At 43.5% G+C, this 21,624-nt stretch overlaps 1 protein-coding gene across 2 annotated transcripts in view; it reads right to left on the reverse strand.

The window, feature by feature from the left end:
* EYA2 (EYA transcriptional coactivator and phosphatase 2) overlaps positions 1-21,624 on the reverse strand; it is a 264,886-nt gene that overhangs the window by 85,909 nt on the left and 157,353 nt on the right. For both annotated transcript variants that reach the window (XM_072735719.1, XM_072735720.1), the window contains 3 exons: positions 16,836-16,903; positions 14,658-14,835; positions 3,197-3,339 (listed from right to left, as the gene is read on the reverse strand). In XM_072735719.1, coding sequence (XP_072591820.1) covers positions 3,197-3,339; positions 14,658-14,835; positions 16,836-16,903 — 389 coding nt within the window. The remainder of the gene's footprint in view (positions 1-3,196; positions 3,340-14,657; positions 14,836-16,835; positions 16,904-21,624) is intronic.

The following is a 21,624-nucleotide window of genomic DNA, read 5'->3' on the forward strand; positions in this document are numbered from 1 at the left end:
TTAATTTATGTACTACACTCCCTTTGAAGAACAAAGTCTGTCCCCCTCCCTAGCCCTCTCTTCCCCTGCCCTAGATCCTTAGTGAGTGGGTTTCTGGGGGCTATTATGCAGGTGACCCGACTCTCTAGCTCACTAGGGTTTGGGTCAGAGAAAGCCCCTAATCCCAACTGGGTCAGAGGCCTTTCCTTGAAAACTTCAAATTGGAACCTAGAAAGACATTCATCATCTTTGAGTGGCTGTTGGCGGCCACGCGATCTGAAGGACAGGGAGGGCCAGTCTCTAGGGAAGAGACGGATGGAAAGACCACCCCACCCTCTTCCAGGACCTGGATTCAGTTAGAAGCAGAGTGGGGCTGGAGGAGGGTGGAGCCCAGGAGCCAGCCGCTGAAAAGACACCAGGTCCGGGAGTCCAGCACCTGCACTGTGGCGCGTGGGGAGAGAAGGTATAAACGTACTTCCTTGCCTCGTTTACCTACTGGTTCCAGTATCCTGCTGACACTCTGCTGTCCCCCGCCCTGGGGTTCTGAGAGTATTTCGGTATCCCTAAAATAACTTCTGCTTTTTCACTTGAGCTAGCTCAGGTTGGTTTCTGGCACCTGCAGTTGAGGGATTTCAACTAATCTACACTCAGAATTTCTCTCCTTTCCACTTCTCTACATAACTTCTCTCTCGTGGGCTCCCGTCATTAGCAACACTGCCAAAGACTTGGGAGGTGAGACCCGGGCCAACCCTCCACGCTGACGGCGAGCATGGAAGTAAAACATAGCTCACGCTTTTTTGACTGTCCTTGCCTAGTTGTTTCCTCTGGAATCAAGACGCAGATGTTTCCAGAATGGTATCGCCCTGTAAACCCCGACTTCCCTGCCACCTCCACTACCTTCTCCGTTCAGCGGAAAATGTCTCCCTCCCCACCCCTACCAAGAGCAGAAGGCACATAAAATGACTGATTAATGAAAGAAAAAAAAAAGACATTATGCTCTGGTCTCTGCATCTCCTTAGATGTGTGACCTGAAGCTGCAGGAAATCCTCAGGAATGTGGGAGGCAGACAAAGCAAAGACAACGTGAGGCAAACAGATTTTCTTCTAGGCTTTTGTAGAGGCCCAGAGCTGAGGGGATGGTGCAAAGTCTCCTCCGTGTTGGAAGGTCAGGGTTTCGAGAATTAGAGGAAAAGTAAGGACAAATCCCTCTGCCTGAGAGCAGTCCCGGAAACAGGGGGAAGGCTGGAACTGGGGCAGGTCCCCAGGGGGGCCAGCTCTCAGGGGGGATGGCTGCTAGTACACCCCTGGAGGCTGACCAAAGGTAGGAGGCAAGCGTGGTATCCCAAATATTCAACACCTTCTGGGACAGCTGGGACAGACCCTAGCCACGAACAAGTGCTAACAACCCTGCCAGTGAGTACAGCTCCACTAGCGACTGCTGGCTAGATCTCAAAAGCCATGGTGGTGGGGCATTTGTTGTCGGGCCCCCAGTACCCCGTCCCCATCTGATAAGAGCACGCTGGTGTTCTTCTCCCACTGTGTGCTGTCTTGGTGGAACTGTCAATCAAGGGCCAGCCTGAGCCAGGCCAGTGGGAGGCTGACTCCTTGGAATCAGACACAGTGTGAAGTGATGCTAGGATCCCACGTGGTTTACTCTCCAGCAGGGGCAGCATCCTCAAGGTTCCAGAGATTCCTCAGCATGGCCTTTGTTTGTTACTGTTCTTTCGAACCTTGGTTTTGTGACTTCCTCTCCATGTTGCTCCCTCTCAGTAATTTCCATTTTGCTTAAGTAACCAGAACCAGTTTGTGCTGCTTGCAACCAAAGGATTGTGTCTCGAAGTCCAAGGTTCCCATCCTCAACAAGGATTCCCATGCCCAAGGTATGGCATGGAAACCCAGAAGTCCGGAGACTGGCTGGAGACTCAGTCAAAATTACATTGACTTTAAGGAAATGGTGAAAATGATATTTCTTAGTACATCTGAATTCAAGGGCCAGCTATGTAGCTGCTGCATAAATCGTACAGGGTTATGACTAGAGATGGGATGATGATGCCTTCGGATCTCTCGGCCTGGACCCAGACTTTGCTGATACTACCCGTATACTCACAGCACACTCAAGCCAACAGATCTGCCTATATTTCTGCCTTTTGCAAAGAAGTATGAACTAATAAACATGCCCATTTTTTCTCCCTAGATATCTATTGATTGCTTCTTTCTGTTTTTCTAGGCATCTGTTTTGCCTCTGTCCCCACTAATACTCTGTCCTCTTCTCTCATGCATGCTGTTTTTTTTTTTTTGGAAAATGTCACTGCTTGAACAATAATCCTACACTTGCTTTATTACAATAAAGACTGGCACATCTCTCAGACCAGCCGTTCTCAGCGTGGGCTGCACGCTGAAATCACCTGGAGAGCTTTAAGATATTGATGCCTGGGTTCCTCCCTCAGGGAATTGGATTTAACTGGTCTGGGGTGCAGCTTGAAAATGAAGGCTTTCAATGCTCCCCAGGAGATTCTAAGGTGTAGCCCAGGTCATGAGCTACTAAGGAACTCAGCATTATGGAAACAGTGCAAGCTCATCTGAGCCAGCCTCCTGTCTCCAGACAGATAAATATCCAAGCCATATTAGAACCATGAGGGGAAACTTTAGAACTCCCTTGCAATGTATATCTAATTAGTCTCGGATGGGGCCTGTGCACCTGCATTTTAAAAAGCATCCAAGGTGATACTAATATGTGGCTAGGGTTAAGAGCCCTCTAACCCAGCTAGGGAGGTCCACTGCCTACTTGTGTCCTTACCAGAGCCTCTCAGGATGTGGTCCCCAACCCTGCAGTAGCAGCACGTTCTGGGAACTTGCTGGAAATGCAAATTCTCAGCCCCTGCCCCCAGTCTACTGAATTGGAAACTCAGAGTGCGGGGCCCAGCAGTCTAGGTTTTCACAGCTCCCCTGCCTACATTCGAGAACCTGTGTCCTATGTTCTTTACTATCTCCAGGGTCACTTTTCCTAGCCTGGTCAGTCAACAGTACTTCCTTATGGCCGACATAATTCTTCTCTACTTTCTCATCAAGTGGTCTTTTCTCTGTTACTGAGCTTTGCAGACACAAAGGGCCATTCTCCCCTGTGTGCATGGACAGAACTCTGCCCCCCGCCCCAGGTTCTTGTTCCAGCCACAGATAGAGATTACATTCACCACGTCAAACAAGCAGTCTGGAGTTACCTCGATCTCGTTGTCCCCGGCTGGGGAGGGGTCACTGCTCCGCTTGGACCGGCCTCGGAGCTTCCCATCGGAGGCCCGGTGTGGCCTGTCTGCGTCTCCCTCTTTCGCCGGTGTGGAAGGTCCATTGTGGGTGTTATAGTCTCCTGTGTAGGAAAGGGAGGGGTGGACATATCAGAAGCTTTGCCAGGAAATATCACACCACCAGAACCAGCTCCCTGGTGCTAGGTCCCAAGGGCAGCATGGAACGCAAAGATCTCGTGGAAATCAAATCTGCTCTGGGTGGTCCTTTCAGCCTATTCATGATCATTCACTCACGGGGGAGAGAGGCCCTGGGCAGGCATCGTCTGTCCCAGGCACTGCTTCTCACAGTACTGAGCTTCTAGAGAGAGGGAGGGGCGTCAGACAAACAAGTGAGGACAGAACACCCGGGTGAGGATGCGTGTTACAGAGAATTAACAAATGGGATGGGGACTGGGTGGGGGTGTGCTGGGAGGTTCCTAACTGATATGGGCTCCTCTGGGAGGGCTCATGGAAAAGGGGACACCTGAGCGGAGATCTAGGGAGTGCGGGCGAGCCGCTGGGGGAGCTGTAGTGTCCGTGAGCAGAGTTTTGCCTTTGAAACTCTCCATATCCTAAAGCCTGAGAATCCCCAGAGCAACAGAAGGAAGGAAATTAGTACTTCTATGGGGCAGGGCAGCAAACTTTGCTGTCTTTAAGAAATGCCCAGCTTGGGGCGAATGGGACGTATGTGGGGGAAATTCTCTGTGTTGTTCTCCCTGTGTGGCTTGCTCCATTCTCTATGAGACAGCACAGGGCTGGCACTTAAGACGTGTCAGTAAACGATGTGAACTGAGTTCTGGCTTGACCCATATACATGCGGGGTCAGTGAGAAGGTGCAGCGCAGAAGGTGGCCACCTGCCCCTTCCACCACCCAGGAGGTGGTGCTTCTGGAATGTGCAGAGAGGCTGCCATCCTCATGCCCTCAGGCACCTGTCTGATGACCTTGCAGGAATGAGCAGCACCCTCCAGGGACCCAGGTCCCAAACCCAGCATCCAAGCTGTATTGTTTTTTTAAGCACAGAAGTTTGAAATACATGCTGTTTTTTTTTTTAAATCAGAGTTTACTGTCTTTACTTAACTCCCGAAGTGGGATGACGTCACTCTCTGTTACCCCGCAAACTAATGCTGGAGGTAGAGCCACAGTCTGGGCCAGCCCTCCTCGCTAGAGGGACAGAAGCATAAACCAGCGCAGAGCCTTAGAGGGCACTCCATCCCGCTCTCTCGTTTCACAGCTGCTTGTTTTAGCTCCCAAATGTATCCTGTGGACTTCATCTCTCTTTCCATAATTGCCAGTTCTTGGACCATGAAGAGGAAAATGCTTTTGTCTAAAAATACTTGGCAATGTGGACTGGTTTCTTTTCCCCCCTTACCCTGGAAGGACGATTTCCCCCTAAAACCCAAGGGACTGAACTTGGTTTATTCAATATTTCTAAAACTTCTTAGCAGACTAAGGACATAATAAGAAAAGGTTTGGTTTTGAGTTGTCAGGACTTCAGGGCCATCTCCAATTGCCCAGCATTTTCAGGACGCAGCATGAGAGATCCTCAAATATTGATCTTGCAAAGACTTTCTTCTGGAGGGTGGAAATAGGTGGTAAATAAATTCACAGATGCTAAAGAGTCGTAGATAAAGTTTATCCTGATTTACTTGGTATTCTAAGGCTATAGGGGCTTAGAAAAACATTTGTTAACCCCATCAATATCCAGGCAAATATTATTATTATTATTATTTTTTAAAGATTTTATTTATTTACTCATGAGAGAGACGCAGAGAGAGAGAGAGAGACAGGCAGAGGGAGAAGCAGGCTCCACACAGGGACCCCAATGTGGGACTCGAACCCAGGTCTCCAAGATCACACCCTGGGCCGAAGCAGGACTAAACCGCTGAGCCACCTGGCCTGCCCGAACCAGGCAAATATTATTAAAAAGAGAGGATATACCAGGCATCTAAAAAAAGGCTAAATAAGGTGTTGGGGAAGTCAATATATTAAGAGTCTCCCAGGGCACCTGGGTGGTTAGTTGGTGAAGCGTCTGCCTTTGGCTCAGGTCCTGATCCCAGGCCCTAGGATCAAGCCCTGCGTCAGGTGCTCTGCTCAATGGGGAGTCTGTTTCTCCTTATCCCTCTGTCCCTGCCTCCCCACTTGTGCTCTATAGTTCTGCTCTCTCTCAAATAAGTAAATAAAATCTTAAAAAAAAAAAAAGTCTCCCTCCTTGCTTCCCCTCCCCAAATAGCTCTTTCCCCACCTTTTTACATTCTTGAGAATCAAGTGTCAAGGTTCAAGGTCACAGTCAGAGGTACACAGGCTAAAACAATTTATGTAAACCTTCTTAGGGATCATTTCACTCTTTTTTTCTCTCTCTCCTTACACTTTTACACAACCTTCCAAGAGTTTCCTGTGTAATCCCTTTGTGATCCTTGCCTACCACTCTGCTTCCCAGGTGACCACTAATACACTTTCTCTCGAGAAAAATTAATTTGCTTTTTCTAGGGTTTTAAAGAAATGGAATCACACAGTATATATGCTTTTTTTTTTTTTTTGGTCTGGCTTCTTTCAACCAGAATAACTGTTTTGAGATTCAATCCATGTGGTTACGTATATGGACAGTTCATTCCTTTGTGTTGTTGAGTACTATTCTATTGTGTGGATTTACCATGCCCTGTCTGTTCACTTGTGGATGGACATTCGGGTTGATTCTAGTTTTGGGATGGAATAAAGCTGCCATGAATGTTCACACATCAATCTTGGTATGACTATAAGCTTTCTTTTTACCAGCGTGATTATGAGGTCGTGTGGTGAGTCTATGTTTGACTTTTTAAGAAACTGCTAAGTTGTTTTCAAAAGTGATTGTGCCATTTCACATTCCCACCAGTGGGGTAAGAGAGTTCTAGTTGCTCCACATCCTTGCCCACCTTTGATATGGTCAGTCTTCACGATTACAGCCATTCTAAGGGGTACACATTATGGATTTAATTTGTACTTCTCTAATGACAAATGATGAGCATCTTAATTATGTACCCCCCCCTTTTTTTTTTGCCATCCTTGTATCTTTTTTGGTAGACTGCTCAAATTTTGCCCATTTCATTACTGGTTGTTTGTTTTCTTAGTCTTGGGTTTTGAGAATTCCTCCTATATTACATAATATGTGATGGTGAATCTTGTGTGTCAAGCTGATGGGCTGGTAAAACATTATTTTTGGGTGTGTCTATGAGGGTGTCTCCAGAAGAGATTGGCATTTGAATCAATGGACTCAGGAGAGATCTGCCCTCACTAATGTGCAGGAGAGCATCACCAATTTCACTGAGGGCCCAAATAGAACAAAAAGGCAGAGGAAGTGCAAGTTATCTTTCTTCTTGAGCTGAGATGTCCATCTTTTCCTGCCTCAGACATTGGAGTTCTTGGTTCCTAGGCCTTCTGACGCAGACTGAATTGCTCTACTAGCTTTCCTGGCTCTCTGGCTTGCAGGAGGCGGGTCACGGGACTTGCTGATTTGAGCTATTTTTTGTAATAAATCTCTATCTCTCTATCTCTGGTTTCTTTGGAGCACTCTAATACAACATACTTTATCAGATACATGCTTTGTAGTTATTTGCCCCCCAGACTTCTCTTCCCATTCTCCTCACAGTATCCTTCAAAGAGTGAAAGTTGTAAATTTTTGTGAAGCCAATTTATAGAATTTATTTTCTTTTTGGGTCATGTTTTTGGTGTCATATATGAGAATTCTTTGCCTAGCCCAAAGTCACAAAGATTTTCTCCTGTTTTCTATACAAGTTTTATGGTTTTATGTTTAGGTCTATGATCTATTCTTTGTTAATTTTTTTATGTCATGTGAGTTATGGGCTGAAGTACAGTTTTTCCAAATATAGATATCCAGTCGTCAAGTATCTTTTGTTGAGAAGACTATCCTTTCTCCACTGAATTGTCTTGAAACTTTATAAAAAAATCATTTGCCCATATCTATGTGTGTTTATTTCTGCATTCTCTATTCTGGGACATTGATCTACTTGTCTATCTTTATGTGATACCATATTATCATGATTACTGTGGCCCTATAGTATTTTTTTTAAAGAATTTACTTATTTATTTGAGAGATAGAGAAAGAGAGAGAGAATAAAAGAGAAAGCACAAGCGGGGTGGGGTGGGTGGGCAGAGACAGAGAGAAGCCGGCACCATTCTCAGCAGGGAGCCCAACTTGATCCCAGGATCCAGGGATCATGACCTGAGCAGAAGTCAGACACTTAATCAACTGACCCACCCAGGTGCCTCTGTAATAAGTGTTAAAATCAGGTAGTGTTAGCTTTACAACTTTGTTTTTCTGTATCAGAGCCATTGAGGCTATTCTAGGTCCTTTGTATTCTTTGAAGTTCAGAATTGCTAATCTCTACAGAGAAGAGTCAGATATTGACAGAGATTGTGTTAAATACATAGATCAATTTGTGAGGAGCTGACATCTCAGTAATATTAAGTCTTCTGAGCTGTGAGCAAGGTATATTTTTCCATTCACTAAAGTCTTCACCTGGGGTGGCTCAGCGGTTGAGCGTCTGCCTTTGGCTCAGGGCATGATCCTGGGGTCCTGGGATCGAGTCCTGCATCAGGCTCCCCACAGGGAGCCTGCCTCGCCCTCTGCCTGTGTCTCTGCCTCTCTCTGTGTGTCTCTTATGAAAAAATAAATCAATTCTCAAAAAAATTAAGTCTTCACTTCTTTCAGTAGAGTTTCATAGTTTTAAGTGTACAACTCTTGCACATGTTTTGTCAGATTTATCCCAAAGCATTTAATATTTTTTGATGGTACTGTAAATGAGATTTAAAACTATCCCATTTCTGGGTGCCTGGATGGTGTGGTCATTTAAGCACCTGAATCTTGGTTTCAGCTCAGGTTGTGATCTTGGGGTCTTGAAATCAAGCCCCACCTCTGGGTCTGTGCTTAGCACAGAGTTTGCTTAAATTTTTCTCTCCCTCTGCCTCTTCTGACTGTACTCTCTCCCTCTCAAATAAATAAGTCTTTTTAAAAAAACTATCCTATTTCCTATTGCTTATTGTTACTATATTAAAATACAATTGATTTTTATACATTTACCTAGTACTCCGCAACATTGCTAAGCTCACTTTTTAGTTTCAGCTTTTTAATAAATTCTATCTAATTTTCTACATAGGTGATCATGTCATTTTACTTCTTTTCCCATGTGGAGGCTTTAAATTATTTTTCTTGTCTTACTGTACTGGCTAGAATCTCCAATACAATGGTGAATAGAATTGGTAAGAGTATACATCTTTGTCTTGCTTCTGATCTTGGGGAGTAGCTGTAGGTTTTTTTAGCTATCCTATTTTAGTCAGCTTGGGCTGCTATGACAAAAATGTCACAGACTGGGTGGCTTAAACAACAAAGATTTATTTTCCACATTTCTGGAGTCTGGGAAGTCCAAGATCAAGGCATTGGCCAATTTTATTCCTAGTCAGAGTCTTCCTCCTGGTTTTCAGATGGATGCCTTCTTGCTATATGCAGACACAGTAGAGAGAGATATATATTAACTCTGATATGTCTCTTATAATTGCACTAACCCCATTTATGAGGGCTCCACCGTCATTACCTAATTACTTCCCAAAGACTCCACCTCCAAATACCAACACATTGGGGATTAGGACTTCAACATATGAATCTGGAGGAGGACACAAACATTCAGTCTATAACATGTCTTTTTCTAATAAAGAAAGTTCCCTTCTATTCCTAATTTGGAATTTTTATCAGGGACAGATGATAAATCTTGTCAAATGTTTTCTATGCATCTACTTAGATGAACTTTTCCTTCCCTTTCCAGTTAGTTAATATGGCAAATAACATTGATTTTCAAATTTTAAACCACCTTTGCGTCCTGGGGATAAATCACACTTGGTCATTATATATTATTCTTCTTTCATATATTGCTGGACTTGATTTGTTAATATTTTGTTTAGAAGTGTTTTATCTATGTTGATGAGGGATATTGGTCTATAGTTTTCTTTTCTTTTCTTTTTTTTAAATATTTTTATTTAGTTAGTTGAGAGAGAGGGGACTAGCATGAGTGGGGGTAGGGACAGAGGTGAGGGAGAAGCAGACTCCCCACTAAGCAGGGAGCCTGATGTAGGGCTCATCCCAAGATCCTGTGATCATCATCTGAGCCAAAGGCATACAGTTTTTTTTAAAAAAAGATTTTATTTATTCATGAAACAGAGAGAGAGGCAGAGACATAGGCAGAGGCAGAAGCAGGCTCTCTACAGGGAGCCTGATGCAGGACTCGATTCCTGAGCCCTGGGATCATGACCTGAGCTGAAGGCAGATGTTCAACTACTGAGCAACCCAGGTGTCCCCAAAGGCAGACACTTAACTGACGGAGCCACTCAGGTGCCCCTGGTTTCCTTTTCTTATAATGCCTTTGTCTAGTTTTGGCATCAGGGTCATGCTGGCTTCATAGAATGAGTTGGGAAGTATTCTTTCCTCTTCAATTTTCTTCAAAATTTTGTGTAGGATTGATAGTTCTTAACTTAAATGTTTGGTAGTCTTAATCAGTGAGGTCATCAGGGCCTGGTGATTTCTTTGAAGGAAGATTTCTGACAAAAAATTCAATTTATTAATAGATATAGGCCTATTAAAGCTATAGATCTATTTAGGTTGGCATGATGTTTGTAAAATTGCATCATTATCTCTTTAATATCTGTAGTATCTGTAGTGATGTCATCACTTTCATTTTATTGGTAATTTACGTCTTTTCTCTTTTTCCTGTATCAGCCTATCTAGAGTTTTATCAGTTTATTTATCTTCTCAAAGAATCAGCTTTTGGTTTCACTGATTTTCTCTCTTTTTTTCTGTTTTCAGATTTCATTGATTTGCATTTTGGTCTTTATTGTTCCCTTTCTTCTTCTTACTTTGAGTGTATTTTGCTCCTCTTTTTCTAGTTTCTAAAGCAGAAGAGGAGGTGTTTGGCTTGAAATTTCTCCTCTTTTCTAACATAGACACTTGTGCTATAAATTTATATACTGCTTTAGTGATGTTCTACGAATTTTGACATGTTGTTTCATTTTCATTAAGTTCAAAATACTTTTAAATTTTCTTTTTTTTTTTTTCTTTGACTCATGGTGTATTAGTCAGGGTTCTCCCAAGAAACAGAACCAATAGGATGCATGTAAATATATATATAAGAGGAGGTTTATTATAGGAATTGGCTCATGCAGTTAGAGGTCAGGAAGTCCCACAATCTGCCTTTTGCAAGCTGGAAAACCAGGAAATCTGGTGATATAATTCAGTCTGAGGCTAAAGGCCTGAGAACTTGGGGTAGGGGAAGTCTGGAGGGTTCGGGCCCCACTGGTACAAGTCCTGGAATCCAAAGGCCTGAGAATCAGGAGCTCTAATGTCTGTCCAATTATCTTTTTAGATAATCTGCATCATACTGAAAAGTCTGAAAAGAAAAAAGCCCTTAAGGAACCACTACTAATTTGTTTTTTCTCTTGAGTGAAGTATGTTCAGATTTTGTCCTCTACTTCAGCAAATTGCCCTGCAATCATCTGTAAATTGCTGGGACTTTGTATGTTAATGCATATCAATGCAGACTGGGCAGGGGGCTGGGGTAGAGAAGAGCATCAGGATACTGTAACCAGGCAATGCAGAGTATGAGCATGATCGATCGGTAATATATAAATCTCTTGAGGCTCTGGAATTTGGAACCAACCACTCAAGGAGATCCTGGATAATTTCAAAAGTGGAGTTTTTATGGGAAATTTTAAGAGAGAGAGAGTGTGTGGGTGTGTGTGCGTGTGCGCACATGTGCACACACGCATGCTTACATGCCCTTCCTTTATAACAGACACTGGGGAAAAGAGTCAAGAGACCTCAGTTACAGCTGACAACTATTTATGTCATTAGATTTTATGTGAGCTTGTTAGACACACAGTAAAAACCATCTCAACCACTTATTGTTGAACCTTAGACCAAGCGATAAATGAAGAACAGGGGGAAACAATAAAGAAATGTTTCAAAGAGATACAATGAACCTTTATGTTTGCTCTTGATGGGGAACAAAGATAACCTTCCTAAATATCCCAAATTCTTAGGAAGTAAGTCTTTGGAATCCAGTTCCAAATTATACGTAGACAGTGGCAACTACTTCAGGATTTCCTGCTTATATCTCCTTTCTGCAACCAAGTGGAGCAGCCACACTCTGAAAAGCAGGATGGTCAAAGATAATTTAGAATTATGACAAAGAAAAGTTTGTTAAATTTCATACCCTTCAAAGAAAGCAATTTGGAAGTTGTTACCTAGATACTACGCATTAAGTATTGCAATGAAATCACAATGACCCAAATCAATGCTCAAGCCCTAAACTTCCTTAAAAATGGACTTAAAAAGGACACCTGGGTGGCTCAGTAGGTTAAGCATCTGACTCCTGCTCTCAGCTCAAGTCTTGATATCAGGGTCATGAATTCAAGCCCTGCACTGGGCTCTGCTCTCGACAAGGAGCTTACTTAAAACAAACAAACAAACAAACAAACAAACAAACAAACAAACAAACAAAAAAGCCCACCATGGACTTAAAAATGCCTGGCCATGTTGTCTCTGTTTGTCACCAAACCAAGGATAATTAACTTGTCCCAGTGATGGAAAATTTAAAGGCTAAAAGCAACAGCTGTACCAAGAACCTCAGGAACAAAAGAAGTTAGTTTCCACTACTGTTCTTTTTCTAACCATTAGCCAGTATTTATTGAATCAATGTCCATACGCTTTCATGTTAGCTTAACTTCTACAAGCCCCAGTTTTTCAGAACCCACTGAAAAGAAAGAGCAAAATGCAATGGTATCTTCTTTACACTGGGCATTCTAAATCATTGCTGTCATGTCAATTAATGATAATATATCTAAACCATGTCATAAAAGAGAAGCCATGTGCATAGCAGATCTTTGGAGGGAATGAATGAATCCATAGGCTGGTGAGTTAGTTGCATAGGGATGTACATCACCCAGGGGCCAGGACGTGGGCTCCCCCACATGTTACTCTTTTTTTTTTTTTAAGATTTTATTTATTTACTTAGAGAGAGAGAGAGAGAGAGAACAAAAACAGAGGGAGCAGGGCAAAAGGAGATAGAGAAGCAGACTCCCCACTGAGCAGGGAGCCTGACTTGAGGCTTCAACCCAGGACCCTGGGATGATGACGTGAGCTGAAGGCAGATGGTCAACCAACTGAGCCACCCAGGCACCCCACCACATGTTACTCTTTAATTTAGGTGGGTGCCATTGGTTGTGGATACCTGTACTTTGGCCCATCATCTCTTCTGTCTTCCCCTGGGTAGTATGCTCTGGGTTTTTTTTTTGGAAACCACCTCTCCCTCTCCCTCATATGGTCTGGATGGAGATGACCCAACTCTAGCTCCCACTGTGGCCATGAGACCCAGGTCTGTTGCCCCATCTCAGCATTCCAACCACTGCCACAGAGACTGGTGTGAGGACAGGCATGTGACCTAAGCTGGGCCAACAGAAGTGTTACCTGGGACCTCTGCAGGGGCTGTTTGGAAGTAGGAATTCTCTCTGAGGGATAGATAGGAAGGCAGAACTGAATCCTGAAGTGGCTGGTGACCATCTTTGCCACCATAATGGGAGAGCCTGCTTGAGAGTAAAATGGACCCAGGAAAATGCAGAGCCAGAGGAAGAAAGAGACTAAGTCCAAAAATTATCATCTGAACCCCTGGACCCAGCCTTGAATTACTATATATCTTGATTACATATGTTTAAAATTTCCTTTTTTGGGGGGGTTCTGGATGGCTCAATTGGTTGAGTGTCTGACTCTTGGTCTCAGCTCAGGTCATGATCTCAAGGTGGTGAGATCAAACTCTGTGTTGGGCTCACTCAGCAGGGAGACTGCTTGAGATTTTCTCTCCCTCTACCCTTCCTCCCACTCATGTGCATGCTCTCTCTCTCTAAAATAAATAAATCTTAAAAAAACTTTTTTTTTTTTTTGCTTAACTAGTTTGAATTGTATCTACTATCTTTCGAAGCCAAAAAATCCTGGCCAATAAAAGGAATTCCTAAAGCTGTTCTGCTATGGAAAAATACATGTGTGAGGATTTTTAAAAAAGATTCAATTCTTGATGAGAGAACCAAGGTTTGATGGCCACTGACCTTCTGTTCTCAAATGGGTTTTAGATAAATAATCTCAGCTATTTGTGGCTACTGAATATCCAGGAGCCCTGGTTATGGAGCCCAAGAGGCCTGGGTTCAAATCCCAATTCCACCAACTACTACCAAGTTACTTATCCTCCGATCTTCATTGTTCTTACCTAGAAAAAAGGGGGTAACTGAAAACCAGTTTTTGTGAGGATTGTGACTTTCCTTATCATAGTTTGAAATTCTGTATTTATGTGATTATTTGATTCCTGTCTGTAAGAATCAAGTCTATGTTGCACTTTATTTCCTGCTCGGAAAACAGCAGGTGCTTTAAAATTTTTGTTGAATCAAAATATAAATAAGTGAAATGAGAAGACCACATAGATAAGTGCTTGGCACATCGCAGATGGGTAACAAATATTAGTTTCCCTTCTTTGAGGACTGGGGCTCATCAATCCCAGGGCATACAAGGGCCAGGCAGGTAATGAACCTGAAGTATGTTGGCCAGATGTGGAATCGTGTGTGCCCTGTCTGAATGGGGCACACATTACTCAGCCAGCCAAGGGTTTGTCACTTATGAATGTAGACCTAAGTGACCAGGTCCAGATTTTCTTTCAAGAGAAGACCAGATCTATTTTCAAGAGAACGCAGAAATTAGAATTTTTTTTTTGAAATTAGAATTTTTAGGTAAAAATTTTAAACATGGGGGCACCTGGGTGGCTCAGTGGTTGGGCGTCTGCCTTTGGCTTAGGTCGTGATCCCAGGGTCCTGGGACTGAGTCCCATATCAGGCTCCCTATAGGGAGCCTGCTTCTCCCTCTGCCTATGTCTCTGCTTTTCTCTCTGTGTCTCTCTTGGATAAATAAATAAAATATATTTTTTAAAGACTTTATTTATTTATTCATGAGACACACACACACACACAGAGAGAGAGAGAGGCAGAGACACAGGCAGAGGGAGAAGCAGGCTCCATGCAGGGAGCCTGACGCGGGACTCGATCCTGGAACTCCAGGATCATGCCCTGGGCTGAAGGCAGGCACTAAACTGCTGAGCCACCCAGGGATCTCCTAAATAAATAAAATCTTTAAAAAACATTTTAAGCATGGGCACAATTAAAGGCACACACACATACACGGAAAGGCCAACAAAACATATCTGAGGGCTGGATTTAGCTCTTGGGTGACCAGTTCATTACAACTGGGACCTCTGTCCAGTCCATCCTTCCTACAAGAGCTCAGGTCTCAGCCACCAATAACCACGAGACAGTGACCATACTTACCGCCAAGCAACTCAGAACTCTGGTTGGGGACACTGTGAGATGCCTCCTGGAGGACGTAGGTGGATGTGGAGAGGGGAGACGGGCAGATGCTGCTGGCTGGGACGTAAGGAGGGCTGTAGGATGAGCTGTAATACTGGGAATACTGGCTCTGAGGGAAGCCGGGGTAGGAAGTATAGTCCTAGAAAGGGAGACACACAAGGCGCTGAGTGAGGAAGGCTGCCTGGGTGGGGGCCGTCCTGCAGCCCAGTCATAGGCTGACGATGGCAGAGGGCCTTGTGAGGTGGGTCTGCTGTCTATCTCCATCTCTCTCACTAGAATAAAGCTCCATCAGGGCAGGGACTCTCCCCACATGCAGATCCCAAGACAAGGATGCAAGTGCAAGTATTCGGGAGGTGAAGGAGACACCAGGTGGGGGATAGGGAAGTGAGACTGCAAAGGGAAGAAGGAAGAGCAGCCAATATGGGGGCTTCTAAGTGGGGACTGGAGGGAATTCCCCGGGGAAACACCGGGATGGTATAAAACATACCCTCAGAACGATTTCTCCTATTGGCAAGGGAGCTGGGGTTGTTCATATACCAACTCCAGCCAGTCTTTGATTGAGAGCTGCTCCCCGGGCTCTTCATTCCCTGGCACTTGCCTCCTGCCCTATGCTCTGGTTCTAGGGAAAACCTTCAGCCCGGGGATGCAGAGGTTGCAATCTGGAAGTCAGGGGATGTGGCCCTGTCTGTCAGGGTCTGTTTTGATCGCTATTGTATCCCTAGCATCTGAAATCGTGCTGGACATAGAGGGGAACCCAACAAATACTAGAGAGGGGCACCTGGGTGGCTCAGTGGTTGAGTGTCTGCCTTTGGCTCAGGTCATGATTGTGGGGTCCTGGGATCGAGTCCTGCATCAGTCTCCCTGCCTCTTCCTCTGCCTGTGTCTCTGCCTCTCTCTGTGTGTCTCTTATGAATAAATAAATAAAATCTTAAAAAAATAAATACTAGATAAATCAACGAACCAATGAATGAGTGATAGAGACCTCATATGCACAGACCCAGGAGACTAGGTGACATATTAAGTTCATGAGGGGTACAAGTACAGCAGCACCTACACAGCACTAGAGATCCAGAATCTTCTATGGGGAAATCTCAGAGATCAAATCAAGGAATGCCAATCCCCCCCTTTTTTTAATCAAGCTTTGCTTAAACCAACCACATACTCCAGGTGTCCCATGATAGTCATTGTTCCAAATACTCTGTCCCACCATCATCATAAACCAGTGCTTCTCAACCCTGCAAGGACTCACAGAATTTCAGCTTCCTGGTCACTGCCCCGGACCTAGACAATTGTAATTTCTGGGGGTGGCATTTAGGGAAATCTCTGCTTTTGACAAGCTCCTATTGGTGTAATGGGCAGAGTGAGGAACCACACCTTAAAAGGAACTGTTGTATTTACGAGTATTTTATCCATGTCCACAGTATACTGGAAATTGTACGGAAATACAGAAACAATCTTCCAATATTTAAATCACTTAGATTCTCTAGCTCACTGAAGAAGAAACAGTGAATTCCTCATATTTATTAAATGTGTTAAATACGTCACCTACTCTGTGGTAGTTTTGTTTTAACGTTAGCCGGAAAGCATGTAAACCTTTTGTTCTGAAATAATCTTAGACTTCATAGAAGAGGTCCACAAATAGGACAGAGCTCCCATGCTCTCATTCTTAATTCGCTCTCTAAGTGAAAGCAAGACAATCAGAGCATCTTTACAGGGTTGACCTGGTGTCATTTAACAAGCATTTATAAAGCCCCTGCTGTGTGCTGGGCCCTCGGCACTGGAATGCGGAGGTGAAGATGACGGATTCTCATGCTTGAGAAGGTCACGGCTGGTGAGCGAGCACACGCATTTGCATTCATACATTCTAGATTCAACAGTCAATGGGTGTCTTGGGCTCAGGTCAAGACATAATCTATGATATCGCCTATGTCACCTTGGAAACCCGCCAGTAATTTCAATTTCTCTGCCTCTACACTGTTTCTTTCTGATGGCCTTTTGCACAGTCGGACTCCTATGGTCTCTAAACCCAGGGAATAGGAGACAGCATTTCTGCGGGGGGTGTGGGCGGGAGTGGGCTCTCAGGGTGTCCTGATTTAGGGAAAGAACAGGGAAAACAGGTGATGGGGGAGTGACACCTACCTGGTGCACACTTCCGAATCCGGCTGCGTTGGTCAGGCCATTTGCTCCTTGGTAGATCCCCGCTGTGCCTGCAGGAAGGAGGGACAGGTACAGATGAGGTTTCTTACAGTCGGAGAGGGATGAGGAGGAGAAAGATTCGGCAGACAGGTGGGCTCTGAGGACTGACAGGCTGGAACAGGAGGCAACCTGAGACCCTGGCAAGCTGCCAAATCTCTCTGAGCCTCAGTTCTGTCAATTGATGAATGAAATAAGTAACTCCTTCATCAAAGGATTGTGCTGAGCAATAAATGAGACAGTGCATACAATACAGGTTCTGGTTCTCAATGATCATGTTTAAAGAATATTTATTTAAAACATTGTGGTAAATGTACATGACATAAAACTTTACCATTTTAACTATTTCTAAGTGTACAGTATAGTGGCATTTGGTATATTCACATTGTTCTGCAACCTTCACCACCGTCCATGCCCAGAGCTTTTTTCATCTTGCAAAACTAAGGTCGTGTCCCCATTAAATGATACCTCCCCATTCCTCCCCTTCCTCCACCCCCAGCACCCACCCTTCTCCTGTCTTTATGATCCTACTACTCTAGGATCCTTGAATAACTGGAATCATGTAGCATCTGACTTTTGGGACTAGCTTATTTTATTTAGCATCATGTCTCCAAGGTTCGTCCATGTTGTGGCACGTGCCGGAATTCCCTTCCTTTTTAAAGCTGAGTGACATTCCATTGTACTGTATACCATATTTTGTTTATAATTCTTCTGTTGGTGGGCACTTGGATTGCTTCCATTTTTTGGCTGCCATGAATAATGCTATGAACATGTGGGTACAAATGCCTCTTTTGGGAGAAGCCTCGAACACTGTTAGTGGGAATGCAAGCCGGTGCAGCCACTCTGGAAAACAGTATGAAGGTGCCTCAAAAAGTTGATAATAGAGCTACCCTATGACCCAGCAAGTGCGCTACTGGGTATTTACCCCAAAGATACAAATGTAGTGATCCCAAGGAGCACCTGCACCCCAATGTTTATGGCAGCGATGTCCACAGTTGCCAAACCATGGAAAAAGCCCAGATGTCCATCAAGAGATGAATGGATAGGGATCCCTGGGTGGCGCAGCGGTTTGGCGCCTGCCTTTGGCCCAGGGCGCGATCCTGGAGACCCCGGATCAAATCCCACATCAGGCTCCCGGTGCATGGAGCCTGCTTCTTCCTCCGCCTGTGTCTCTGCCTCTCTTTCTCTCTCTCTGTGACTATCATAAATAAATAAAAATTAAAAAAAAAGAGATGAATGGATAAAGAAGATGGGTATATATATATATATATATATATATATATATATATTACTCAGCCATCAAAAAATGAAATCTTGCCATTTGTAATGACATCGATGGAACTAAAGTATGTTATGCTAAGTGAAATAAATCAATCAGAGAAAGATAATTATCATATGATTTCACTCATATGTGGAATCTAAGAAACAAAACAGAGGATAGTAGGGGAAGAGAGGGAAAATAAAAGAAGACGAAATCAGAGACGGAGACAGACCATAAGGGACTCTTTATCATAGGAAACACACTGAGGGTTCCTGGAGGGGAGGAGGGGGGGATGGGGTAACTGGGTGATGGACATTAAGGAGGGCATGGAATGTAATGAGCACTGGGTGTTAGATAAGACTGATGAATCACAGGCCTCTACCTCTGAAACCAATAAACCATAATATATTAATTAATTGAATGCAGATAAAAAAAGAACAATTATAAAAATCCCCCAAACTCCACAATGCCTCTTTCAGACCCTGATTTCAATTTTTTTAGGTTTACACCCAGAAGCAGAATTACTAGATCATATGAAAATTTGATTTTTAATTTTTTGAGGAACTACCATACTGTCGTCCATAGTGGTTCCATCATTTTACATTCCCTTGAACACAGCACAGGGTTCCAAATACTCCACATCAACCCACTCAACCTACCTTCCTTCCTTCCTTCCTTCTTTCCTTCCTCTTTCTCTCTCTTCCTTTTCTCCTTTTTCTTTCTCTCTCTCTTCCTTTCTTTTTTTGACAGTAGCTATTCTAAGGGGTGCACGGTAGTAAATAAATAAACCAAATGGTAGTAAGCTGAATAAATGCACAAAAGGACTTTTGCTCTCTGAACATCAGTTGCCCCATCTATAAAATGGCAATAAAAATGATACTTCTATTACTACTAGAAAACGCTATTTAGTGAATGAATAAGTAAGTGGAGAATGGGGTGTCATTTAAAACAAGGTGGTCGGGACACCTGGGTGGCTCAGCAGTTGAGCGCCTGCCTTTGGCCCAGGGTGTGATCCTGGAGTCCTGGATTCGAGTCCCACATCGGGCTCCCTGCATGGAGCCTGCTTCTCTCTGCCTGTGTCTCTGCCTCTCTCTGGATCTCTCATGAATGAATAAATAAATAAATACAATCTTAAAAAAAAATAAAACAAAGGGGGATCCCTGGGTGGCTCAGTGGTTTAGCGCCTGCCTGTGGCCCAGGGCGCGATCCTGGAGTCCTGGGATCGAGTCCCACATCGGGCTCCCAGTGTGGAGCCTGCTTCTCCCTCCTCCTGTGTCTCTGCCTCTCTCTCTCTCTCTATGTCTATAAAAAAATAATAATAAAACAAGGTGGTCAGGCAAGGCCTCTCTGAGAGGACACTGGAGCCAAGACATGCCAGCATTGGACACAGCCTGGGGGACAAGTGTTCACGAATACTGGGTGCAACAAATCCTAACACAGAGATTCGCTTGGCAGGTAAGAGAAAGAGAAAAGTCCAGTGAGGCAGGAGCCCAGAAGGGGAAGAGGGTGGCTACAGGAATGACAATGGTGAACTTGCGTGTGTTGGGTTTTATTCTGAGCTTTTCCTGGACAAAGTGAGGCACAGAAAATTTAAGTGACATGTCCAAGGCAGCACAGAGAGTGGGTGACAGCTGTTGGGGCTGGCCCTAGACAGTCTGACTTGAGTTTTCCATATCCCTCTATGCTGCTATTGCTAATGCTTTTTCGAACTGCTTTTTGGGGGGGATATAGCTTATATACTATAAAATTCCTCTCTGGGGCAGCTGGATGAGTTTTAAAGTAATTGATACAACTGTGCACCTGTTACCACAATGCAGTTTTAGAACATTTCCATCATCCCCCAAATTCCCTTACGCCCCTCTGCCATCAACCCCCATCTCCAGCATCAGGTAGCCACAGATCTACTGCTGATTCTAGAGTTTTTCCTTTTCTAGATATTTCTGAGTAGTGTGAATGTACCACATCCAGTTTGGGACTATTCCAGATAAAGAGTTGCATACAGTTGTATGCAGTAAACATTTGCATACGAGTCCTTGTGTGGGTATATGTTTTCATTCCCCACGGGCAGATCCCAAGGAGTAGGACTGTGGAATAGTGTGACAAGAGTATGTTTTACTTTTTTTTGTTTTTGAGTATGTTTTACTTTTTAAAGAGATGGTCAAAGGGTCTTCCGAAGTGGCTGTGTCATTTCACATACCTACTAACAGTGTGAGACTTCTGATTTCTTTAGCACTTGGTAATTTCAGTCTTTTCGATCATAGCCACTCTAGTAGGTATAGAGTACTATTTCCTTGTGGTTTTAGGTAGCATTTGTCCAATGACTAATCATGTTGGGAATCTTTTCACGTGCTTATCAGCCATTTATGTATCTTTTGAGAAAAAGACCTATTCAAATCTTTTGCCCATTAAACAAGAAAGTTAGGTATGTCTTCTTAAAACTTAGTTGTAAGAGTTCCTTATATATTCCAGACACAAGTCCTTTATCTGGTACCAACATGCAAATATTACCTCCAAGTCTATAGCTTATCTTTTCATTTTCTTAATGGTGTCTTTTGAAGAGCAGAACCTTTTTTAAAAAAATCAAAATCCTCCTTACGGATCTTGCTTTCACCGCTTCACCCAAGGTCAGACTCTTTCCTATGTTTTCATCCAGAAATTTCATAGTTTTAGCTCTAGGATCAAATGGAAGTTAATTTTGCGTGTATGGTGTGAGGTAAGGGTCTAGATGAATCTTTTGCATATGAATATCTAGTTGTTCCAGCACCACTATATAAAGTTTATCCTTTGCCTCACTGAATTATTTGGTACCTTTGCCAGAAATTGATGATTAATGTGAAATCTTCTTTCTGGACTCTGTTCCACTGATATATCTGGAACATATCTATATACCATTTCCATCCTGACCTGATTATTGCAGCTTTATTGTAAGTTCTGAAATCAGGTAGCATGAGTTCTCCAATTTTGTTCTTCTTTTTCAAGATTGTTTTGGCTTCTATGTATAAACTTGGTATTTACATTTCAACTTTAGAATAAGCTTGTTGATTTCTGTTGGCCACAAGGAAGAGGCACGACATTTTTCAACCCAGAATCCTACATCCAGAGAAAATATCCTTCAGGAATGAAGGGAAAATGAAGACACTCTCAAATGAAGGAAAACTAAGAAAATCTGTCACAGCAAACTTTGAAAAGATGGGGACAGGAAGTTCTTGAAACAGTTTAAAGAAGACTCCCAGAACATCAGGAAAGAAGAAAAAAAAAAGAAAAAAGTAAAAATATGGGTAAGTAAAGTCTCTCTGTATAGTAATGCCAATCAACTCAACATGCTGTTAGGTTTATAAAAGTTTGTTATCAAATTTTAGGAATTTTTTCAAATGTGTTTTATAATTATATAAACTATTTAAATGGCTCCAGAGTCAAATCTACAGAATAAACTATACCCATATCCAGGGGTAAGAAGGATATGTGCTGGGCACT

The sequence above is a fragment of the Vulpes vulpes genome, chromosome 14 (assembly GCF_048418805.1).
Source record: "Vulpes vulpes isolate BD-2025 chromosome 14, VulVul3, whole genome shotgun sequence".
Taxonomy (NCBI): Eukaryota; Metazoa; Chordata; class Mammalia; order Carnivora; family Canidae; genus Vulpes; species Vulpes vulpes.